Here is a 19,445-nt window from a genome sequence, read left to right as displayed (position 1 = left end):
TATTATATGAAATAATGAAGGTAATGCCTTATAAATTTCATTAAAATTCATGAAGTTTGAAATACATTATCATAATTTCATTTTACACAAAATTATATTCAATGTTATTTTCTAATGAAATTTACATAATTTCGTAATTAAATGAAAGACACTTCTACAAATAAGCTATATAAAATTATTAAATTTAATTCAAACATATAGTTTATCAAATGAAGATGAGTATTTTTAAACTTAGTTTGAAATCAAGCTTCATAAAATTCTAATACTTAAGTTAATATAATTTAATACTTAAAAAATAAGGTAATTAAAATTAGAAGTACTTTGTTAAAATACTTATAATGTCAGAACCAAATTAATAATTAATAATTTATTTTATTTCTATCTAAATTAAAAATAAACAAAGAAAGCAAATTACCAAAACCAGTAGGAAATTACCCTATTGGTCATTCAACATTTGAGTTCCTTTACAAAGCACAAGAAGACCGACGCCCCAATAAGGTCCTAGTAACAAAAATGGCCATTCATGGCATGTAATAAAGTTCATTAATTAATTGTGTCCGACTGGATTTTTCTTTTTTTTTTTGCACTGTGCCTCAAATTTTCACCATCTATATGATAAGTTAGGATTGCTTGACTATATATATATCTAGCTGTACGAGAACTCTATGTTATTAAAAACCTATTCAAAAAACTGACAAAAGCCACGGGCAGCCAACTAGTCAACAGAAGAACATTGAACTCTCTACTTCCTTGGCCAACCTGGGAAGTTCTGGAAATGCAACAATCCCTGATGACGTCATTATCTTATGCCCTGAAGAGGTCTCTGAAGAATTCTCAAGCTTCAAAAACTGGCTTATTTGTTGTGCCGCGAGATGGGCGTAGTATACAGGAGCCACTGGAAAAAAAAGAAAGAAAGATTCAGGACTAATAGCTATTTTTTTTTTTTTTCTTTTGAGGGGATTCAGGAGGAGTAAACAGTTAATGGCTGCTATGTCTTTGGAACAGATTTTTTTCTGAATAGCCTTTCATACAAACTCCTTGTATATAAACAAAAAAGTAAATTACCAATTGAGATGGCGGATGTGCTCCGTTGGTACCTGAATTAAGCAAAAGAATACCACCAAAGTAATTAACATTCATGTTAATTATAGTTCAAATTTTAATTCTGTATACAGATAATACAAAATTTTGCATAAAAATAATATTTTAATTCCAAATGAATTATGCGTCTAATTCAAATTAGGTATTTCTGAAATTCTTCCTTTCATAAGTAGTGATCTAAATTCATCAGTTATTAATTGAAGATATAGGTAGAGTTGTTTAGTTATGCATTAAACATACAAATTATGAGAAAGTTTTATGTAATCGAATAATTAGATTTTACCAACTGAAGAAAAATATAGATAACCTCAATGTAAACAAGACGCAACAAGATATTGAGAGCTTACACATATGATAGAGAATGAATCAAGTTTTGCAAATCATCAGGGTTGAAACCAATCTCATCAATCAGTACATGATAGTGAGCTGGCCTAGAAGTTCCCTGCAAAAGGTATAACATGAAGAAAGCTAGAATTAGGCATAATGAGTTACAAATTTGAATAGGGGTGTGTTTATTTATGTGCATTTTGACATGCGTTCCATAAGTTCCAGGAGCAACGCTAATTATGGTTAAAAATATTGATTGCATATTTTTGTGAATTTCCAAGCTAATTATGAAATATCAGCCTGAAATTCGGGCTAAGTTGATAAAGGTAAAGGCATTTCTTCGATTTTCTGCAGGGTCATTTAGTGAATAACAAAATTAGAATTTCAGTCCACATGAGCATTTATGAGATAATCTTGATAATGAAATAAACTTACCATCATTCCGGCATGAGCACACAAGTAGAAATCATAAGTTCTGGGATGCACAATTTTTGTATCCACAATAGTCCCTGGAGAAAGCAGAAGAGGAAAAAAAGAGATGATAGAAATCAACAAAGCTAAAAACTAAATGGAACAAATAAGCAGACAGAACTAGGAAGTAACAGACCTGGAGGGACATTATCATTCCCACTAGCTTGAAATAGCTTTGTGTGGTGATTCTTCTGAGCCACAATTACAGTAAACTTGGGAACATCAACCTCGCCCAGATTCTGGTAGGCCTGTAATACAGAATTTGACTTTCTCAAAACGAGTATGCCAATTTTGCAGATCCTAAAGTAACTCATTCTTGATTCTGATATGCGCTCTTGGAAAAGAGGAACAAATGCACAAGGAGAGGTTACACATAGCTTTCAAGTTACTCAACATTTTGCATGTAGATTATCAGACTTAACAATAAAAGACTGCTTATATCTCAATAGTACATGTAACTTAGTTGTAGTCATTATAAAGCCACACAACCACCCATATAGACTGCATGTACAAATGGATGGTTAGGCACAAAGCAGGCATCTTTTCAGTCATCATTTGGAAAGACAAAATTTAACTCATGTAAATAATAATTATAGATGAATATATTCTTTTAAACACAATTTTGATTGGACAAAAGATGGTGTTACAGAAGAACCTTTATGATTTGCTCCACCTCAATGTTCAGAACTTGATTAAACTGTGATTCGCTTACTCCATCCCTAAGAAGAACAGGATAATTAACAAAACCAACTGTTGCGTTTGTTGACAACAAAGGAGGAAACATGAAAAAACAACGGCAACTCTAATAAAAAAACAAATAGAGACCTGTATTTCATGGAAAGGTTGCTTCATCCTGATGCATTGATGCAAACAGAATGGTAATACACCAAAACCAAGTTGCTTATGCAATGCTTCGGAAATATACTGAATGATAAATTGAGATTCCCAATTTACCCTTACACATTTAAACATCATAGACACATAGAGACTAATATTGCCTTTGGCTAAAACTTATTCTACTCCTACATGTTTAACTATTTGATATGTAAAAATCAGTCATAATTTGCACATTTGATATATAATTAAATCAACTTTACTCCTATCTTTAATTCAACAGCCATGAACTTTGTATTCTCACCCGTGAAGGTCCCAAAAATATTTAATTTGAATTGCACACAAAATTAAGTTCAGAGCAGATTACTTTTTCCATTCAAATTTCTATGAGATTCTGTTGTATTCAGAATTCTTATTCTTATTTTATAGAATTAGTATTCAAACCAAACTCAACAGAGAAGTCATTCCTAAGATTGAGTTGGTCAACAATGAGCATGCCAAAAACAATTTAACATATCCAGCCAGGAATATGATTAATATGAGCATCATTATATTTTTCCATAGAATCTCAAAGATGGAATATGATAGTTCTCGAATACCAGAGGTAATGAGGATTGGTGCATAGATTGGTCAGAAATTTAAAAGATTTTAAATTTGAAGAATATTTCAAGTTCATGGAATCAATTTAGATGTGAAGTGTATTGTTTGGAAGTTGACACACCCATTTGGAAACCGAACTCTCGGGGAGTTTGCAAAGAAGCCGCTAATAGGGTAAAATGGTAAAATAGGCATACATATGGGGAAGCAGGAAATTTGTAATGCAGTTCACTAGGTTTTTTTGTTTGGTATTCTTTTCTGTTATCGTTTTCCTTTTGTAACAAATTGGAGCATATCCAATTAGTATATATATAGTTTATTTGGTGCGAAGCAGAACAAGAAAAATCACATTCAAATTCCTCGAATTCCAATTCCTTCTAGCATTCTCTTCTCTCTTCTTCACACTCTCTTCTCCAAACTCTTTCTTTCTTAATTCCTACTGAAATTGATAAATCGAAGCTAATGACCAAAAGCTCTTGAGGTTTTACTTCAGGTATTTGTCCAATAGGGTGATGGAGAAGGAGTATTTTCCAGTTAAGCAGATTTCGAAGATTAGGACAGATATGGGGGTAGCTTTTTTCTCATGGGAGGCAGCTCGAAAGAGCATACTGACCTTGGATGAGTTGATGAGGGAAAAAATCCTGGTGAATGGATGCTTCTTGTGTAAGGGAGATGCAGAATCATGCAACCATTCATTTTTTTGGTGTCCTCCACATTGATTGTGGAGTTTGGCTTATGGTTTATTGGGGCTGAATTTGGTCATTGTGAGTTTGGTTAAGTAGGAGTTCCGTTCTTTGAGGGGCATCAAAGGGGATAAGGGATTAAATCTTATATATTTGGCTACTGTTTGGGCCTTATGGAAAGAAAGAAACAGAAAAGTTTTTTGAAGGCGTCAAATCTAATTTTTATAATCTTACAAATTTTCGGCTCCAGACCTCAAGCTTTTTTATTAGGGTTCACCCATTTTATTCTAGCAAGGATGTAGGGGAACCTACTTATAGACAAGTTACACTCCCTTGGTGCCTGTTAAAATACTCATATTTTATTTTAAAAAAACAGATACTTGAAATGAATAGACATACTATAATAGGCAAGATGAAATAAGGTAGATGATATAGGGAATGCTCAAACAGAATTTTAATCAAAATTTAGAGAGAATAATTAATTCCACACAAGAGAAAACTGACTGTAGTATTAAATAAAATGTCAATGAAACAAAAAGCTGCAAGGACACAATAAATCTCCATCTTATAGTAAATTTAAAATTCATTCTTCAAGTTAAAGTTTAAACAATTTAAACCATAGTCAGAACAGCTGATGAGCTCTAAAGATGAAAAATCAAATGATAATGGTCACCAAGCATCCAAAATATTGACATGAAAAACAAGTCTACTCATATATTGTACTGATACCTAAACAGAATTATCTGTTTCGGTTTGCGTCCACCACTCGATTGATAGAAGTCCACAAGCAGTTCCCTGAGATAGGAAGAAGCAATTCCAATCCTTATGAAATATAATGTACTCACTGTAACTTACCAAAGAAAAATAATGTAATACCGAAGCAAAGTAAATTCTTTTTGTTAGCATTGTACTAAACATGGACTGCTGCAAAGAATGGTTTGAACAATAATTCATAGAACCAACCAATCCTCAAGCACTACAATCGAAGTTTCAGAATAATTAAAGGGCTCTATAGGCACATAAAGAAATCTGTATATAAAGTTAGAATTTGATGTAACTGCCTATACAAAAATTGTTTAAGAGTGTTAGAGAGAATTTCAGAGTTGTTAATGAGAGAATGTCAAGGATCAGATGAGAGATTAGATAGCCAGTTCTCTAATATTAGATAAAACAATGTGCCCATGCTGATAATCAGTTCTCCTTCCTTTAATCTCTTTTAGGTTAGTTGTAATTGATCAACAAATTACATTAAATTCAAATTCCCCCATTTTTCTTCTTAGTTTATCTGGTTACATATGATGAATACGGGTCAAGTTTGGCCCATTATAGGCAACCATGGACCACCCAGTTACAATATCCAGTAACAAATATAACAAGATGTCAAAAATGAAAAAGTACTTACATATATCCTCAATTAGGTATATTTTAAAAATCTTTCTACGTTGATTACGTTACATATAATATTGGAACCATAAATAAGAAACAACTGCTAGGAAAGAATATCAGTTTGCTTCGTTCCAAAAGAGTTAATATTTTTTGTTCATTGACAAATCTGAAAACAAAAGTAAAAATTGTGATTCTCTAGATTATATGAAAGGATATAAATAATAGTAAACATAACAATTCATACAGCAACCTGTAGTTAATCATATGGAAAAGCATCTAAGCATTGGCAATGTAGATTATTAGTCAACGTTCATGAGAGATTCAAACAAGTATCAAGTGTCCTGATCTATATTTTGACAACTGAAAAACTCATTTCCAGATAATTAAAAATGGTAACTGAACTACTGATGTGTAACTTGTTATTAAAGCATTTCTGGAGTAGTTATTATTAAAGCATTTATTATTGTATATAGTGACTTCACATGAATACCTAATGATGCCATCATCTTTTCCATTTGCTAAAGGCTTGAATAAAGCATCAATCATCTCCATCTTAGCTGATTGTGTCCTTACAGATGCTCTATACCTTGAGATCAATGGCCAACAACGAGAGCCAACAACCTAGGAGCCCATGGCAAGAAAGCAGTCAAAAAATGATTTAGCTTAATCTGAAGTGGAGGACCAAGTAAACAATTGTTCCAGAAAAGTAGAGGATGTGAATGAATTACTGCAGCTATAGATGGGATATCTAATTGACCCAGAGGCCCATGAGAGACATCCATCCCCAAAATCATTGTTGGAATATCTCTTATTAAGGGGATATGAGGGGAGGCTTCTATGGCTAATAAAGAATTTATTCCCCCAAGCTGAAAAGGAAAGAAAGCGCGAAAGGTAATTTAGAAGGAGAAAATTAACAAGCATTAATCCTTTTAGCTTCTAGTTTGTAAGTTTACCTTGGAATTGATTTTCAGAAGTACATTAGTAAGATACTGATCATTAATCCTGGTAGGAGAGATGCACTGTGTAACAATTCCATAGTCACACAGACATTTCTTTTTCCAAGGTCCTTGAGAAATTAATAAAAAATGAGTCCATATATATCCAAAAATGAGAGATAAAACTGATTCTCAGGATAAAATATACCATAAATATCTGAGTTTTTCCGCTCAGGTAAGACACACAAAATGAATTTAGGAGGTTCAGAAAGCTTCTCTCTCATCTGCTCGAACATCCTATCCACTCTAGCAAAAGGGCTGGCTCTTCTAGATTGCTGATCCTCCTCAATTAGTGTGTGTGGACGCTCAATATGCTTCATAGGTTTAGAGAGAGATAGAGAGATCAAGTTCAAGACTCGCGGTGTATTTGCACCAAATATATAATTCACAGGTTGCCATGTAAAATAATAGAACAACAAATGATATAACTCACAATGCCTTTTTTCCTTCCACAGCTGATAAGCTCACGTGAAATGTAACTGAGATCGCAACGGGCAGAAAAATTGACAACAAGCCAGCTGTCAATGTAGGTGGGTTTTAAAAGAGTCTGCAAGACACGTATGAAAGCATCACAAAATGCTTTTTTTAAGTCAAATTCAATATCATGCAGCAGACAGAGAAATAATTCCACCATGATAGACTCCCCAGTTAAGAAGGTGACAGAAAAAGCTAGAAGGTCCAGAAAAGCAAATCAAGTTTTATTAACACAGAAAAAAACGGAAGGATGTAAAACTGAATAATACCACCTTGTTGTTAAAGTTCCATCGACCATTACGAGGGATACAATACTCACCATTCCCAATCTTTAACTGCACATTACAAGAGAAATACATTTTAACAAGAAATAATTAACTCTAATAAATAGTTTGAGATGAAAAGACCACCTCGTCCTTCCTGTTTCAAACACTATTAACAAAATAATACTCACCTTTGGGGTCTCAAGGATGCGACCATCAACTTGCATCAGTTGTCTATCTATAGAGATACCACATTCAGTAAGAACCACCTCCTGATCATGGTGGTTATTTCCCACAGCCTGACAGTTCAATGGGGTAAGTGCATTGCATGATTCAGGAGGAACAAAACAAGGGTGTAGGTGGTAAGGTTAGGAATCTTAACATCAACAAGAGTTTGCATTCTATCGCGAGGCTTTTGCCTTGATTTCTCAACCAAGGATGCTCTTTGTAGGGAAGAGAGTGCTTTTGTATACCGTTGAAGAGAAATAAGTGAACAAAGCTGGAATATGAACGCAAGGATTCAAAATCTCAGAAAAGAGAGTTGGTTAAGGTAAGAATAAATTTGAATAGATTGTCTCAAGTAGATTGCAAACCTCGAGAGGTACATAGTTGGGACGTTTTGGTTTCCCAACATCAAGGCATGGCATGTATACAGAAGATGTAAGTTCTATTCCACAGTATTTGGAGAAGTAGTCATACACTGTTATATCCACACTCTGCCCTTCATTACCATCATGGTTTTTCACTTTCATAGAAAAACTAGTAAGATACAACAAAAAATAAGCAAAGAAGTTTTCAGTATTAAAGAATAGACAAAATCGAATTTAAAAAAGGAAGAATATTTATTGGAGTAAATACATACACTTGCTGATGGCAGGACTTCTCGCTCAGACCTATAATCTTGGATTCCATGTTACGATGTCTTGTCTTAATCCTCAAATTTTTAAGCATTTTTTTGGCCTGTATATTGGCAATAAACTAAAATGGTTCATTCCAAAACCAAAGCTGAATGCCAGTGACAGTTATTTCGGTTTAACCCTCTGATACCTTAATCCAGTCAATATGGCGAGTATCATTTACATTCTGATTAAATAGAAGGAAATCAATAACAGGCCCAGGTTTTAAAATCATTGTTGTAGAAACATCTACACCAAAAGGTTGAAAATAAGAACACAAGTGAGCAACTGTAAGATAAAGGAATCTAAAAGAACAGCAATGGGAATTAGCACTACCAGTATTAAGAGATAAGCCTGCTTGAGTGGTACAGAAGCTCGAATGGAACCCTCGAAGACCAACCACACCTCCCCCAAGATCAATGAAATTCTTTGGATCATCATGAAAGAATGACTGCCTAACCAATAGACACCCACTATACATTCCACACCCAGTGTTTAAAGTAGCCAACCACATACAAGCCTCATTAATCAAATCTAAATTTATTGAAAAAATATAGCAACAAATCTATTTTTGATAGAATAGTAATAAAAGCATTTAAGAACCTGTTAGCTGCTTTCTGTTTTAATACGATATCAAGCACTCTCAACGCGTCTTGAGTTCTATTATCTGACTCTTGTCCTTTAAGGGCATGACCTATTGCCTCCAAAGGTATTTTGGCAGCATATCTTATCTCCACCTTGAAAGTTTTTGAACGAAAATAATGCTTTGACCGTTTGCCGGCACCAACAAGGCTTCCACTTCCATGGGAACCTCCACTTTCACTAGAATCAAGGCAGAACACAATGATTTTTTCTTTTAAGTATTCAAGGGCAATCATACAGGTCAAATTAAAAACTCAGAAGAGGTAAATAGAGATACCCTTTCGCATATGAATCCTCTAGTAATATTGTGAACTCAAACTTGTTCTGTGGCAGAGGACCCACAGTATACAAACTTTTTCCTCCGTCATATGCAAACTCTTTACCAGCAAGTTCAGAAGAATATGTTTGGTAAAGCCTGTCCATTATTTTTCTTCCAATGCCCTTTCCTTCAACAACGTTTTGATCTTCAGAATGAATAGCAACCTTCCAAAAGTTATATATTATATATCAATAAATTCATCCAAAATATACTTATAACTCCCAAAAAAAAAGAGAAACAGAAAGCAACCATACAGTATACTGGTAAAATATGGAATGCAGAGCATTGACAGAAACTTTGAAGTGATTGCTGAGCAGAGGTATACGATTGCCACTCCTCCCAGATCCAGGTCTACTGACGATGGAGTACTTTGGTAGATCAATTTTTTCTGGCTGCACATTGTTCGGTTTTATTGGAGGCAGTGGGAGCAAAGATGAGGTTCCCCCTACTTCGTCACTGCCTGTTGCTTTCTCCATCATTCAATCAACTATCAACCTTAGAGATTGATTATAGATGTCGAAAATAATATAATCTTTTAAACTGCCTCAGCTGCAGGGAAAACAAAATGGCTTCGTTCGTATATGCTATGTAGAATCATATGGAAAAGTTAAATGATGAAACCCCTAGCGAGATCATTCTGATCGTCAAAAACAAAAACAGAAATTCTTACAATGTACTCAACTAACAAAAACAATATTCAAAATCTTCAAACAAAAAAAGGGTGGAAGAAACCAGAACTACCAATCAACATTACATATAAACGAATTTAACTTCAAATATGAAAAGAGCAAATAAATAAGGGATATGAACAACGGAGAAACCAAAATAGAGAGCAAAAAGTCGTATTCGAAGATGCAAAGTTATTCGCACCATAAATATACATGGAGATAGAGAGAGAGAGAGAGAGAGAGAGAGAGAGATAATCGGAAAACATAAACTTAAAAGACAAGAAAGAAATAGCACCAAACACATTGAATCAAAGCAATAATGATCAATGCATTTAAAAAAATATGCACGGAATATAATACGGGCACCGGCGACGAGAGAGTCTACTTTACTAGACTGTGAAGGAAGACAAAAAGAGATACCCCGAATATGAACAATTTTGTACAAAGCAAGAAGCGGAAGTTGGTAATCGAATAAGCAAGCAAAAAGGAGTACGAAACAAAAGTATGAAGCAAAATGAAATTGTACCTGAAACGATTGTTTTGAGCATTACTAGGGTTTTTGAGTTTTATCGTGCAATGGAGACGGAGAGAAAGAGAGAGGAGTCCTTCATTGTTAAACTCTGAGAGAACGAAGAATGGAGGGAAAAGAAAAGAGGTGGCTCCACGTTGGGCCGGAAAATTAAGCGTACTAAATACACCACACTTCTAATTCAGTAGTTATTATTCTTATTTATGATTTTAACTAAATAAAATAATTGGTAAACAGTCGGAATTTCCCCTGATCTCTCCACCGTTGATTAATCCAATCACTCCCGTTGTTTGCTTGAGCAATGGGGCCCACGTTTTATTTGACCTAATCGTACCGCGACGAAAATAAAAGTCGCATCGATCGAACGGACGAGCTCGTGATGGTGCACGTAACAATTCTGGTTTGTGATGGATGCTAACTAACCACTGCCCCAGAAATTAAATTACCCAAATAGGACGGGCGCGTAAGTAATAATTCTTTTGTTCTTGTCTTTCTCGGATAAAGAACGCTTTTGTTTGTAATTTAAAAAAAGTGGAAATGTCGCTCAAAAATATTATTTTAGGTAAAAAAATAAAATTTATTTTTGATCTTTTAATAAATGTAAAATCAACTTGTAATGTAATAAATATATCTATTTTATTTAATTTAATATTTTTAAAATTTTTATTTTACATTTATATTAAGTTAAATAAATATTTTAGGGCAATTTAAATAATTACTCTGTGTTTTTGTAAAAATAATTGAAGATCAACTATAATTTTAAAAAATTATCTTTTATTTCATGCAAATTAGGTACTTCATTGTTGAAGGTTTGATATTTTATTTTCAAGTTTTTATTGATTATTTTTTTTTTGAAAATATGTTTATTTTATAAATATTTTTTATTAAAATTTAAAGAGTTAATTTAACTGAAAAATAAATTTTTGAATAAAACTAACACTGAAAGTTATTTTGTAATTTTTTTAAATATTAAATATATATTCAAAATTATTATTTTTTATCTTTTAGTGTAAACTTTATTTAAAAATAAATATGAAATTTATTTCATATAAAAATAAAATTTTTATCAATAAACACAACTTTTTACTATCACATGTGACTCGATGTATAATTTTATTTATGACAATCGTAAATACACAAATAGTAATATATATGATACACTATGTGATTTCGTACATCTATTCGTAAAAATAATAAATATAATTCTAATCATTATATTATCAAGTGCATGCATAAAATAATAAATATGTCACGTGATGCGATTTTAAAAATTTTATACTCCATTATACGTAAAATAATTTCAATCTAATATTACATGATCTAACGTATTACATTACACAACGTAATAATTTAAAATTATATATTTTTATATTCTCATGTTTAATTTGATACGTATTTTTAAAATTTATTTTTATATTTTTATCAACTTTTGAGATATTATTTTATTAAAATTAAGCAAGAAGATCTCTCTCTTTATCTCTAGTCTTCTTTTAAGTTTTAAATAATATTTTTATTTATAAATTAATTATTTGATACAGTAAATCATAAATTTATTATTTTTTACACTCTTAATTATTATAAGAAATATTTGAGAAACCCTTGGGATTGTTATTGTGATGTTAAATATTAAAATTAAAATGTTGAAAAAAATAGTTGGAGTGTCAAATGGTTAGGTTAAAAATAATTAATTTAGGCAAAGAAGCAGCGAAGAGTGCTTGCATTATAAATTATAATTTACATTATTTTATATATTTATATGGAATTTTAAGACAACATTAATATTATAATCTAATAAATTTATTGTATAAGAAGATATAGACAAGAACATATTGTTTAGTTAAAATTTTAAATATTATAAAAATATTATTAATGTTATGTTATAAAAAACAAAAGTTAACACTATTAATAATATTCATTATAAAAAATTACATTTTTAAAGAGAAACAAATTCAGATTACGTGCAAAATCCCAAATCCATTACGCAACTCAGAGCCCACTCTGCGCTCCCCATCAAACCCAAACCTAAACCAGAGTTATAAAAAGGATCTTTCTTATCTTTTCCATTTTCCATTACAAAATTCGACAGCTTCATCTCTGCTCAATACATTCTCGTTCTTCTCCCTGTTTCTCTCTCTAGGGCGCCTCGTAGTAGACTCCCTCGCGCCACTGCTCGGAGCTCCGTCGTCATCGGCTTCACCAGAACTCTCGATCTGCTGCCCGAAGGAGAAGAAGTACGGGGCGCTTCTCTCTGTGTTTGCCGCTCTAAACCGCCGCCTCGTCGAATCGCTGCACACCTATCCTTCTTATATTCACACCGATTTGAAGACTTAGCAGGTAATCTTTCGTTTACATTTCCGATTTCTGCTCATATTTGGATTTATCTAGTTTTTGGTTTATCATCGGTTGTCAAAATGAACATATGGGACATTATAAGCTTTCAGTTAAATACGTAGTTGTCAGCTTTTAGTTTAATATGTGGACTGGTTTCACATTATAATGGTACCGAGTCTTTAGGGAATTTTGGGTTTTTGTACGTGAATTTCTTCTTGATCTTAATCACGAAATGAAAAGGACTTCGTTGCCCTCTATATATTTGTTGAGAAGCCATAGTCTCAAGTAAGATTGGAAGGATATCTTCTAGCTCTCCATAAAACAATATGGACTGGTTTCATTGGATTGACAGAACGGGTAATCAGTTGTTGGCTCTGTTGTATATCATTTAGCTGTAAGAATATATCTTTCTATTGGATTATTTTTGCATGAAAATGACTTCAGTTGAGATGCTAGTAGTCTGGGCATGCACCTGAAATATTAAGTGAAGTGCCATGGTAGTTTCCCAAGGATATTTTTGTTACGCTTTATGAATGTTATTAATTTTCAATTGGAAGCTTGATCTGCTGACATTATTTCCATTTATTGAGGGTACTGAATATGTTCGGACGTGAAAATAAGATTTCTTTTATTTAGCGTATCGAGGCACAATAGTTGTGAGCCTGGAGGTGATACTTGGTCGGAGCGGTTTTTAATAGCTCATGATGATTGTGCAGTTGAAACAATGTAGGTCTGTTTTACACTTGGATACGTTAAATATGGATGGTAAGTTTTCTGTTTCATTTATTATGATTTGAACTTATTGCAAGGTTTATTCTTACTATCTACTAACATTGATATCTTTTGTATAAATTTATTATGGATTTGGGGCCTACTTTGAAGCTTATAGAACATGAACTTGAAAAAGGGTATACTATACTATATATGTACTAACGCATGGATTTAAAAAATACTTATTTCATTTTTTTTGTCTGAACTTTCACAAACAAGCATGCATTGCATAAAACACTTTTTCCTGTTTGCTTTTATATCCAGTATATGGTCATAGTTATATCCTAGTGTTATCAGAATCAAGATTTGCAATGGAGTTTTCTAGAGAAAGTCATGTGTAGGAGTTGAGGCCCGCTTGTATCGAAATATTATTGTTTACCTATATGTATTGGGTAAGTAATAATGATAGTGAATAATACTCTTTTCCATTTATTAATGACGATGTGAGCTAGCACCTTGAAGGCATTGCCTAGAAGAGAAGCATTTAAAATAACTTGTGTTCTTTTTTGTTGTTTCCTATCTTAACCCCTGCATGTTCCCCTCTTATGAATTTGAAGAAGGGTATACTATACTATATATGTACTAACACTTGGATGTAAAAAATATTTATTTAATCTTTTTGTGTGAGCTTTAACAAACAAGCATGTATTGCATAAAACGCTATTTCCCTTTTGCTTTTATATCTAGTACATGGTTATAATTATGTCCTAGGGTTACTAGAATCCAGATGCGGAATAGAGTTCTCAAGAGGAACTCGTGTAGGAACTGAAGCCCACTTTTATCAAAATAATATTGTTTACCTATATGTGTATAGGTTATTTGGTAAGCAATGATGGTAGTGAATAATTACTCTTTTCTATTAATTGACGACGATGGAAGCAAGCACCTTGAAGCCATTGCCTAGAAGAGGGAACATTTAAAATTTCTTATGTTCTTTTTGTTTTTTCCTAACTTAACTCGCCTTTCCGCTCTTATGTATTTGAAAAAGGGTATACTATACCATATATGCACTAATGTGTGGATTTGAAAAATATTTATTTCAAATTTTTTGTCTGAGCTTTCACAAACAAGCATACATTGCATAAAACACTATTTACCTTTTCCAGTTATATCCAGTACATTGTTATAGTTATATCCAAGGGTTATCAGCGCATCTTACACTTTTCAATTAATTAATAACGATGTGAGGAAGCACCTTGAAGGCATTGCCAAAAAGAGAAGCATTTAAAATGACTTACATTCCTTTTTGGTGTTTCTTAGCTTACCCCCCTGGCGTTCCCCTCTTGAATTTGTAAATTGAAGACTGGGGGCTAGAAGTCCAAGGGTTGTTATTAAGGCCACAAGGGCAATATTCTTTTTGATGTGAATGCCATTCTTGCATGCGCACTTAGGATGTATTTAACTCATAGGTCCTAATTCACTAATTAAGCATTCTTGGGTGGATGTCTAGTACATTCCTTCACAACTTTATTTTCCGAACTCATTTCTCTATGGTATGTTTTTTACTAATTTTGTAGTGTTCTAACCCTGTGCAAATAAATAGATTTGTATTGACTCTATTGGTTGATTTTTATTACTGGAGTTCCTCTGCAGCCAGACAACTCACGTTGTGACACTGTTTTGCTACGTTTGCTACTTTTCCTACTTTTTAACTCAAAAATATTTGATTAACTTTCACGTTTGCTTTGTTTATTCTTATATAAAGAGTCTTAATTTTTCATTCATGGCATGCACACTTATGGACTTGTTTGTTACTGGTTTTTTAAATTGTAATATTGTGTTTTATATTGTTAACTCATTGAAGTATTTTATTTAATGTGATTCTTTTTTTTTTCTTTTCTTTTATTTGATGACAATTGGGATTTGTGATATTGTTAAATATTTTTTAAAAATTGGTTATTCCATTTTTTTTATCGAAAATACGAAGTGCATGTATGTGGCACCTGGGTCATCTCTACTCCTCTTGATGTAATATGGCTTGTGTTGTGATGCATTAGGTTGCAAGGCACTTCAACAGCACGATGGCTGATGCCCACGACACTGACAAGAATATTGAGATATGGAAGATTAAGAAGCTGATTAAGGCCCTTGAAGCTGCTCGAGGTAATGGGACCAGCATGATCTCTCTGATTGTACCTCCTCGGGACCAGATCTCTCGGATTACTAAGATGCTTGGTGATGAATTTGGAACTGCTTCAAACATTAAAAGCAGGGTCAATCGTCAGTCTGTTTTGGGGGCAATCACATCGGCTCAGCAAAGACTGAAGCTTTATAACAAGGTTCCTCCAAATGGTCTTGTCCTTTATACAGGAACTGTTGTAAATGAAGATGGGAAGGAAAAGAAGGTAACAATTGACTTTGAGCCTTTCAGGCCAATTAATGCATCTCTTTACCTATGTGACAACAAGTTCCACACAGAAGCACTGAATGAGCTTTTGGAATCTGATGACAAGTTTGGCTTTATTGTCATGGATGGAAATGGGACTCTTTTTGGAACTCTGAGTGGTAACACTCGAGAGGTGCTCCATAAGTTCACTGTTGATCTCCCAAAGAAGCACGGTAGAGGAGGACAATCTGCTCTTCGATTTGCACGTCTTCGAATGGAGAAGCGCCATAACTATGTAAGGAAGACAGCGGAACTCGCCACACAATTTTTTATCAATCCTTCGACCAGCCAACCTAATGTTTCTGGACTGATTCTTGCTGGATCAGCAGACTTCAAGACTGAATTGAGTCAGTCAGATATGTTTGATCCCCGACTTCAAGCTAAAATTCTCAACGTAGTTGATGTTTCTTATGGAGGGGAGAATGGATTTAATCAGGCAATTGAACTCTCTTCAGAAATCCTGTCGAATGTGAAATTCATACAGGAGAAACGCTTGATAGGAAAATATTTTGAGGAGATAAGCCAGGACACTGGGAAGTATGTATTTGGTGTAGATGACACATTGAAGGCATTAGAGATGGGTGCTGTTGAGACACTTATCGTGTGGGAAAATCTAGATATAACTAGATATGTACTGAAAAATAGCATCACTGAAGAGATTGTGATAAAGTACCTGAACAAGGAGCAGGAGGCTAATCAGGAAAACTTTAAGGATTCGGCAAACTCAGCACAATTGGAGGTTCAGGAAAATATGTCCCTGTTAGAGTGGTTGGCCAATGAATATAGGCGGTTTGGATGCACGCTTGAGTTTGTCACCAACAAATCGCAGGAGGGTTCCCAGTTCTGCAGGGGTTTTGGTGGGATTGGGGGCATCCTGCGGTATCAGCTTGACATGAGGACATTTGATGAACTTTCAGATGGAGAATTTGATGAAGATTCTGAATAGCAATCAATCAACTGTACCCCATCACTGATGCAGGATGAACAGGGTGATGGGGTAAAAGCCCTGCACCAGAGCATGCGTGCTGCTGCACTTGCACTTGCTGCTTACTGTGCTCAAGAATATTCTCCAATCATTTCTTTTCCTTTTGAGGTTCTGATCTAAAACCCCATTTTTGATTCACAAACATTTTTGTTTTTTGAGGTTTCTTGAAGTTATATTTTGTTAATATTTATTCCTCCTCACATTTATCTATCACTAAAATTTTACATTGTTCCTGAGATTGCAGGTTGCTATTGTGGTCAACCCTGATGAACTTTGGGAAGGAGTGGCTTGGAAAGGGAAGTTACCCCGAATAGCAGCTGCATATCCTAAGATTGCTGGAGAAGTTGAAGCTTCTGCTATTTGGAAGTCATCTTGCTGGATAGATAAAAAGATTTGATGCGCACGTTTGTGTATGCTGTGGCTTGTGGTTAGTATCGTGTGACTGCATGGTTGTTCTAAAAACAATTGCGATTTTAGTTACCATGCATATCTTGCTATTTGCACAGGCTCTTTTATTACCTTGCTGGTTGTGTTACTAGTCTAAACCTGTTGGTATTTTTAGTTTGCGGATCACCATGATTTTAAGACATGGTATAATACTATTTGCTGCTTGGCTTTCAGGGGATTCATCTCTTAGACTATTTTCTCTCTGCCTATTGTATCAAATTGCTTTGATTATATAGTTTGCACTTTCAGTGCTTAGCTAATTGGTACAGTAGCTCCTGCAAAGTTTTAGGCCTGGATTGGTAAGCAAAAATGTTGATCAACCCTGGACCTAAATGAATGCTTATAAATATTAATTAATATTTTTTATACATAAAACAAATATATTTTTTATACAAAAAGATTGATAAAGATTAGATGATATAATTTTTTTCAGTGTAGAGTTTAAATCATATCCTCCAATTGATTATAGTAAAAATAAAAAAGATTAGTAGCATTATCAGTTCCCTTGGAATTGTTGGAGGTTTATTTTCGGAGGAATGGTTACACCAGATATAGATTCCAAAAATTTTATATTTGAATTGCAATCGGAAAAGCTTCATAATATTATTAATTTGAGATGTTAATTTGTTTGACTTCAGGAACACAAGAAATCCTTTCTAAATATTCTTTACGTGCTATTATACAACTAAGTAGGATAAAGTATAATATGTTCAATACTTCTGATTAACTCATGCGAGTGAAAAAATAAATATATATATATATAATATGAACTTAAGAACATCAAATCATAAAGGTGTACTTTTTGAAAAGTTGGATTTTTTAAATATTATTTTATATTTTTTGAAAAAAAGATGTTTAGTTACTGATTTAACAATATTATAACTTTTATATTTTTAACATATCTTTATTTTTTTTTTCTTCTTTTGTAACAACTTTTTTAATTTTTTTAATTAACATATTTTGAAAATTGAGCTTTTAAAAAGTATGAAATTTTTGTTTCTTAATGCTTAGTTGAAGTAGAAAACTTTAAACAACATATATGAAGAGAAATATGAAACTTGAGAAGTTTTGGAAGTAGAAAATGAATGCTTTGATGTGATCCAAAATTTTTGAAAAAAATATAGTTTAAAATTTATAATGATTATAAAGATGATACCTCTTAGTAAATTTTTTTTAACTAAAACGTTAAAATCCTTACAATTATAAATAAAAATGTATTCAACATTACTGTATTTAAAGAGTTAGATCTAATGTTGGAAAGTATATATTTGTCTCTGAAGTGTATTTAAGTCATCAAACAAATTTTACAAAAAGTGGAGCTCCGATGAATTCGTGCATTGTACTAATACTGATTTATATAAATTAAATACAACAAAACATATCAAACATTTATATAATTTTATTTAAAAAGTATTTTATTTTTTATTTTCAGAAAAAAATTTAGGAAATATGTATCATAAATTTTTCATAATATTAAGAATACAATTTACATTTTTTTTTAAATTTTACTGATTGTTTAGGAACTAACATATTTTTCAAATAAAAATTATGTATACGCACTAATATTATTTTAAATGGTATCTTTAAATTGCACTTGTTTATATATAAATCAAAGTAGTTTAATTATATCATCTAAAATAAGAAGAGATTTTAAAATGAAGATTCCATTGCTAAATTGTTTTGAGATAAATTAATTCAGGTTGATAAAATAAAGTTATGGATTTTAAATTTTAAAATGATATTTGACAACTATGCTGACTAATTTAAACTTGTGTATTTTATTATTTAATTGTAAAAAGTTAATAATCTTTAATTAAATTTTTATAACTTTATAATTGTTGATATTTTAGTTTATTTTTTATTTTTAATATTCATTTCTTTAATTTTTAAGCTTACCCGAAATTCTTCTAACTCTCTCTCCCAGATATTATTTTATCAATACATAGATATAGATATATTGTTCAAAAATTTTAATTTTTAATTATAAACCTTTAAGCAAAAATAATTACTAATCCAGAAGGTACAACATTAGGGCACAAAAATATTATCAAAAAAATATTGATTGTCTTAAAATTTTCTCAATATAAATTAACAGAGTCCAAATCGTAGTGCACATAACAAACATTCTCTCAGTTTTCTGTGAGCACAAAGAAATAAAATAGCATATCTTATTTCCAAAGTTTTTATGATAATATATTTTCCAAATTTTTTATATAAGAAAATGTGTAAATAAAATATACAAGTGGAGACTGTAAAATTGTGAGCATAAAGAATAAAAAGTAAAATAAGATTAAATTATAAAACTAAGAAAATTAGAAATAAAGAAAAAGAAGAGGAACA

The 19,445-nt window shown here is 32.4% G+C and overlaps 2 protein-coding genes across 6 annotated transcripts; one reads left to right on the top strand and one right to left on the bottom strand.

Annotated features, from left to right (window-relative positions):
• Window positions 1–411: 411 nt before the first annotated feature.
• On the bottom strand, window positions 412–10,344 carry AGO6 (Argonaute family protein). Of its 4 annotated transcripts, none has more exons than XM_088215639.1 (23): window positions 10,183–10,342; window positions 9,243–9,537; window positions 8,947–9,152; window positions 8,631–8,849; window positions 8,364–8,500; window positions 8,179–8,276; window positions 7,994–8,091; window positions 7,725–7,890; window positions 7,514–7,630; window positions 7,323–7,430; window positions 7,138–7,203; window positions 6,828–6,941; window positions 6,543–6,708; window positions 6,353–6,465; window positions 6,128–6,265; window positions 5,890–6,020; window positions 4,743–4,808; window positions 2,555–2,618; window positions 2,036–2,147; window positions 1,864–1,937; window positions 1,449–1,543; window positions 1,066–1,097; window positions 412–895 (listed from the first exon to the last, which is right to left on the bottom strand). In XM_088215639.1, exons 2-23 carry the CDS (start codon window positions 9,465–9,467, stop codon window positions 720–722), a joined length of 2,721 nt encoding a protein of 906 aa, XP_088071765.1. In that variant the 5' UTR covers window positions 9,468–9,537; window positions 10,183–10,342; the 3' UTR covers window positions 412–719. The 4 variants fall into 4 exon arrangements, 3 of the variants coding, with proteins under 3 accessions (XP_088071765.1, XP_088071766.1, XP_088071767.1); XM_088215640.1 differs by having other exon boundaries at window positions 7,141–7,203; XM_088215641.1 differs by lacking the exon at window positions 6,128–6,265 and having other exon boundaries at window positions 10,183–10,343.
• Window positions 10,345–12,168: 1,824 nt separating this feature from the next.
• On the top strand, window positions 12,169–17,287 carry LOC110814703 (eukaryotic peptide chain release factor subunit 1-3-like). 2 transcript variants are annotated; one of them, XM_088215638.1, is made up of 3 exons: window positions 12,169–12,519; window positions 15,285–16,766; window positions 16,903–17,287. In XM_088215638.1, exon 2 carries the CDS (start codon window positions 15,309–15,311, stop codon window positions 16,617–16,619), a length of 1,311 nt encoding a protein of 436 aa, XP_088071764.1. In that variant the 5' UTR covers window positions 12,169–12,519; window positions 15,285–15,308; the 3' UTR covers window positions 16,620–16,766; window positions 16,903–17,287. The 2 variants fall into 2 exon arrangements, with proteins under 2 accessions (XP_088071764.1, XP_088071763.1); XM_088215637.1 differs by lacking the exon at window positions 12,169–12,519 and adding an exon at window positions 12,526–13,281.
• Window positions 17,288–19,445: the final 2,158 nt, after the last annotated feature.

This window comes from Carica papaya, chromosome 3 (genome assembly GCF_054855325.1).
Source record: "Carica papaya isolate Zhongbai chromosome 3, ASM5485532v1, whole genome shotgun sequence".
In the NCBI taxonomy this organism is placed as follows: domain Eukaryota; kingdom Viridiplantae; phylum Streptophyta; class Magnoliopsida; order Brassicales; family Caricaceae; genus Carica; species Carica papaya.
The sequence above is the reverse complement of the archived record's forward strand: the minus strand, read 5'-3'. Positions and strand labels throughout refer to the sequence as shown.

What these genes read in the sequence shown, in the direction of transcription:
- AGO6 (XM_088215639.1), bottom strand. Translation starts at nt 9,467, where the DNA reads ATGATGGAGAAAGCAACAGGCAGTGACGAAGTAGGGGGAACCTCATCT. An exon ending in GGAACTTTAACAACAAGGTG is followed by an intron (nt 6,942 to 7,137) that starts GTATTATTCAGT and finishes CGTGTCTTGCAG; the next exon opens with ACTCTTTTAAAACCCACCTA. An exon ending in GAAAAACTCAGATATTTATG is followed by an intron (nt 6,466 to 6,542) that starts GTATATTTTATC and finishes TAATTTCTCAAG; the next exon opens with GACCTTGGAAAAAGAAATGT.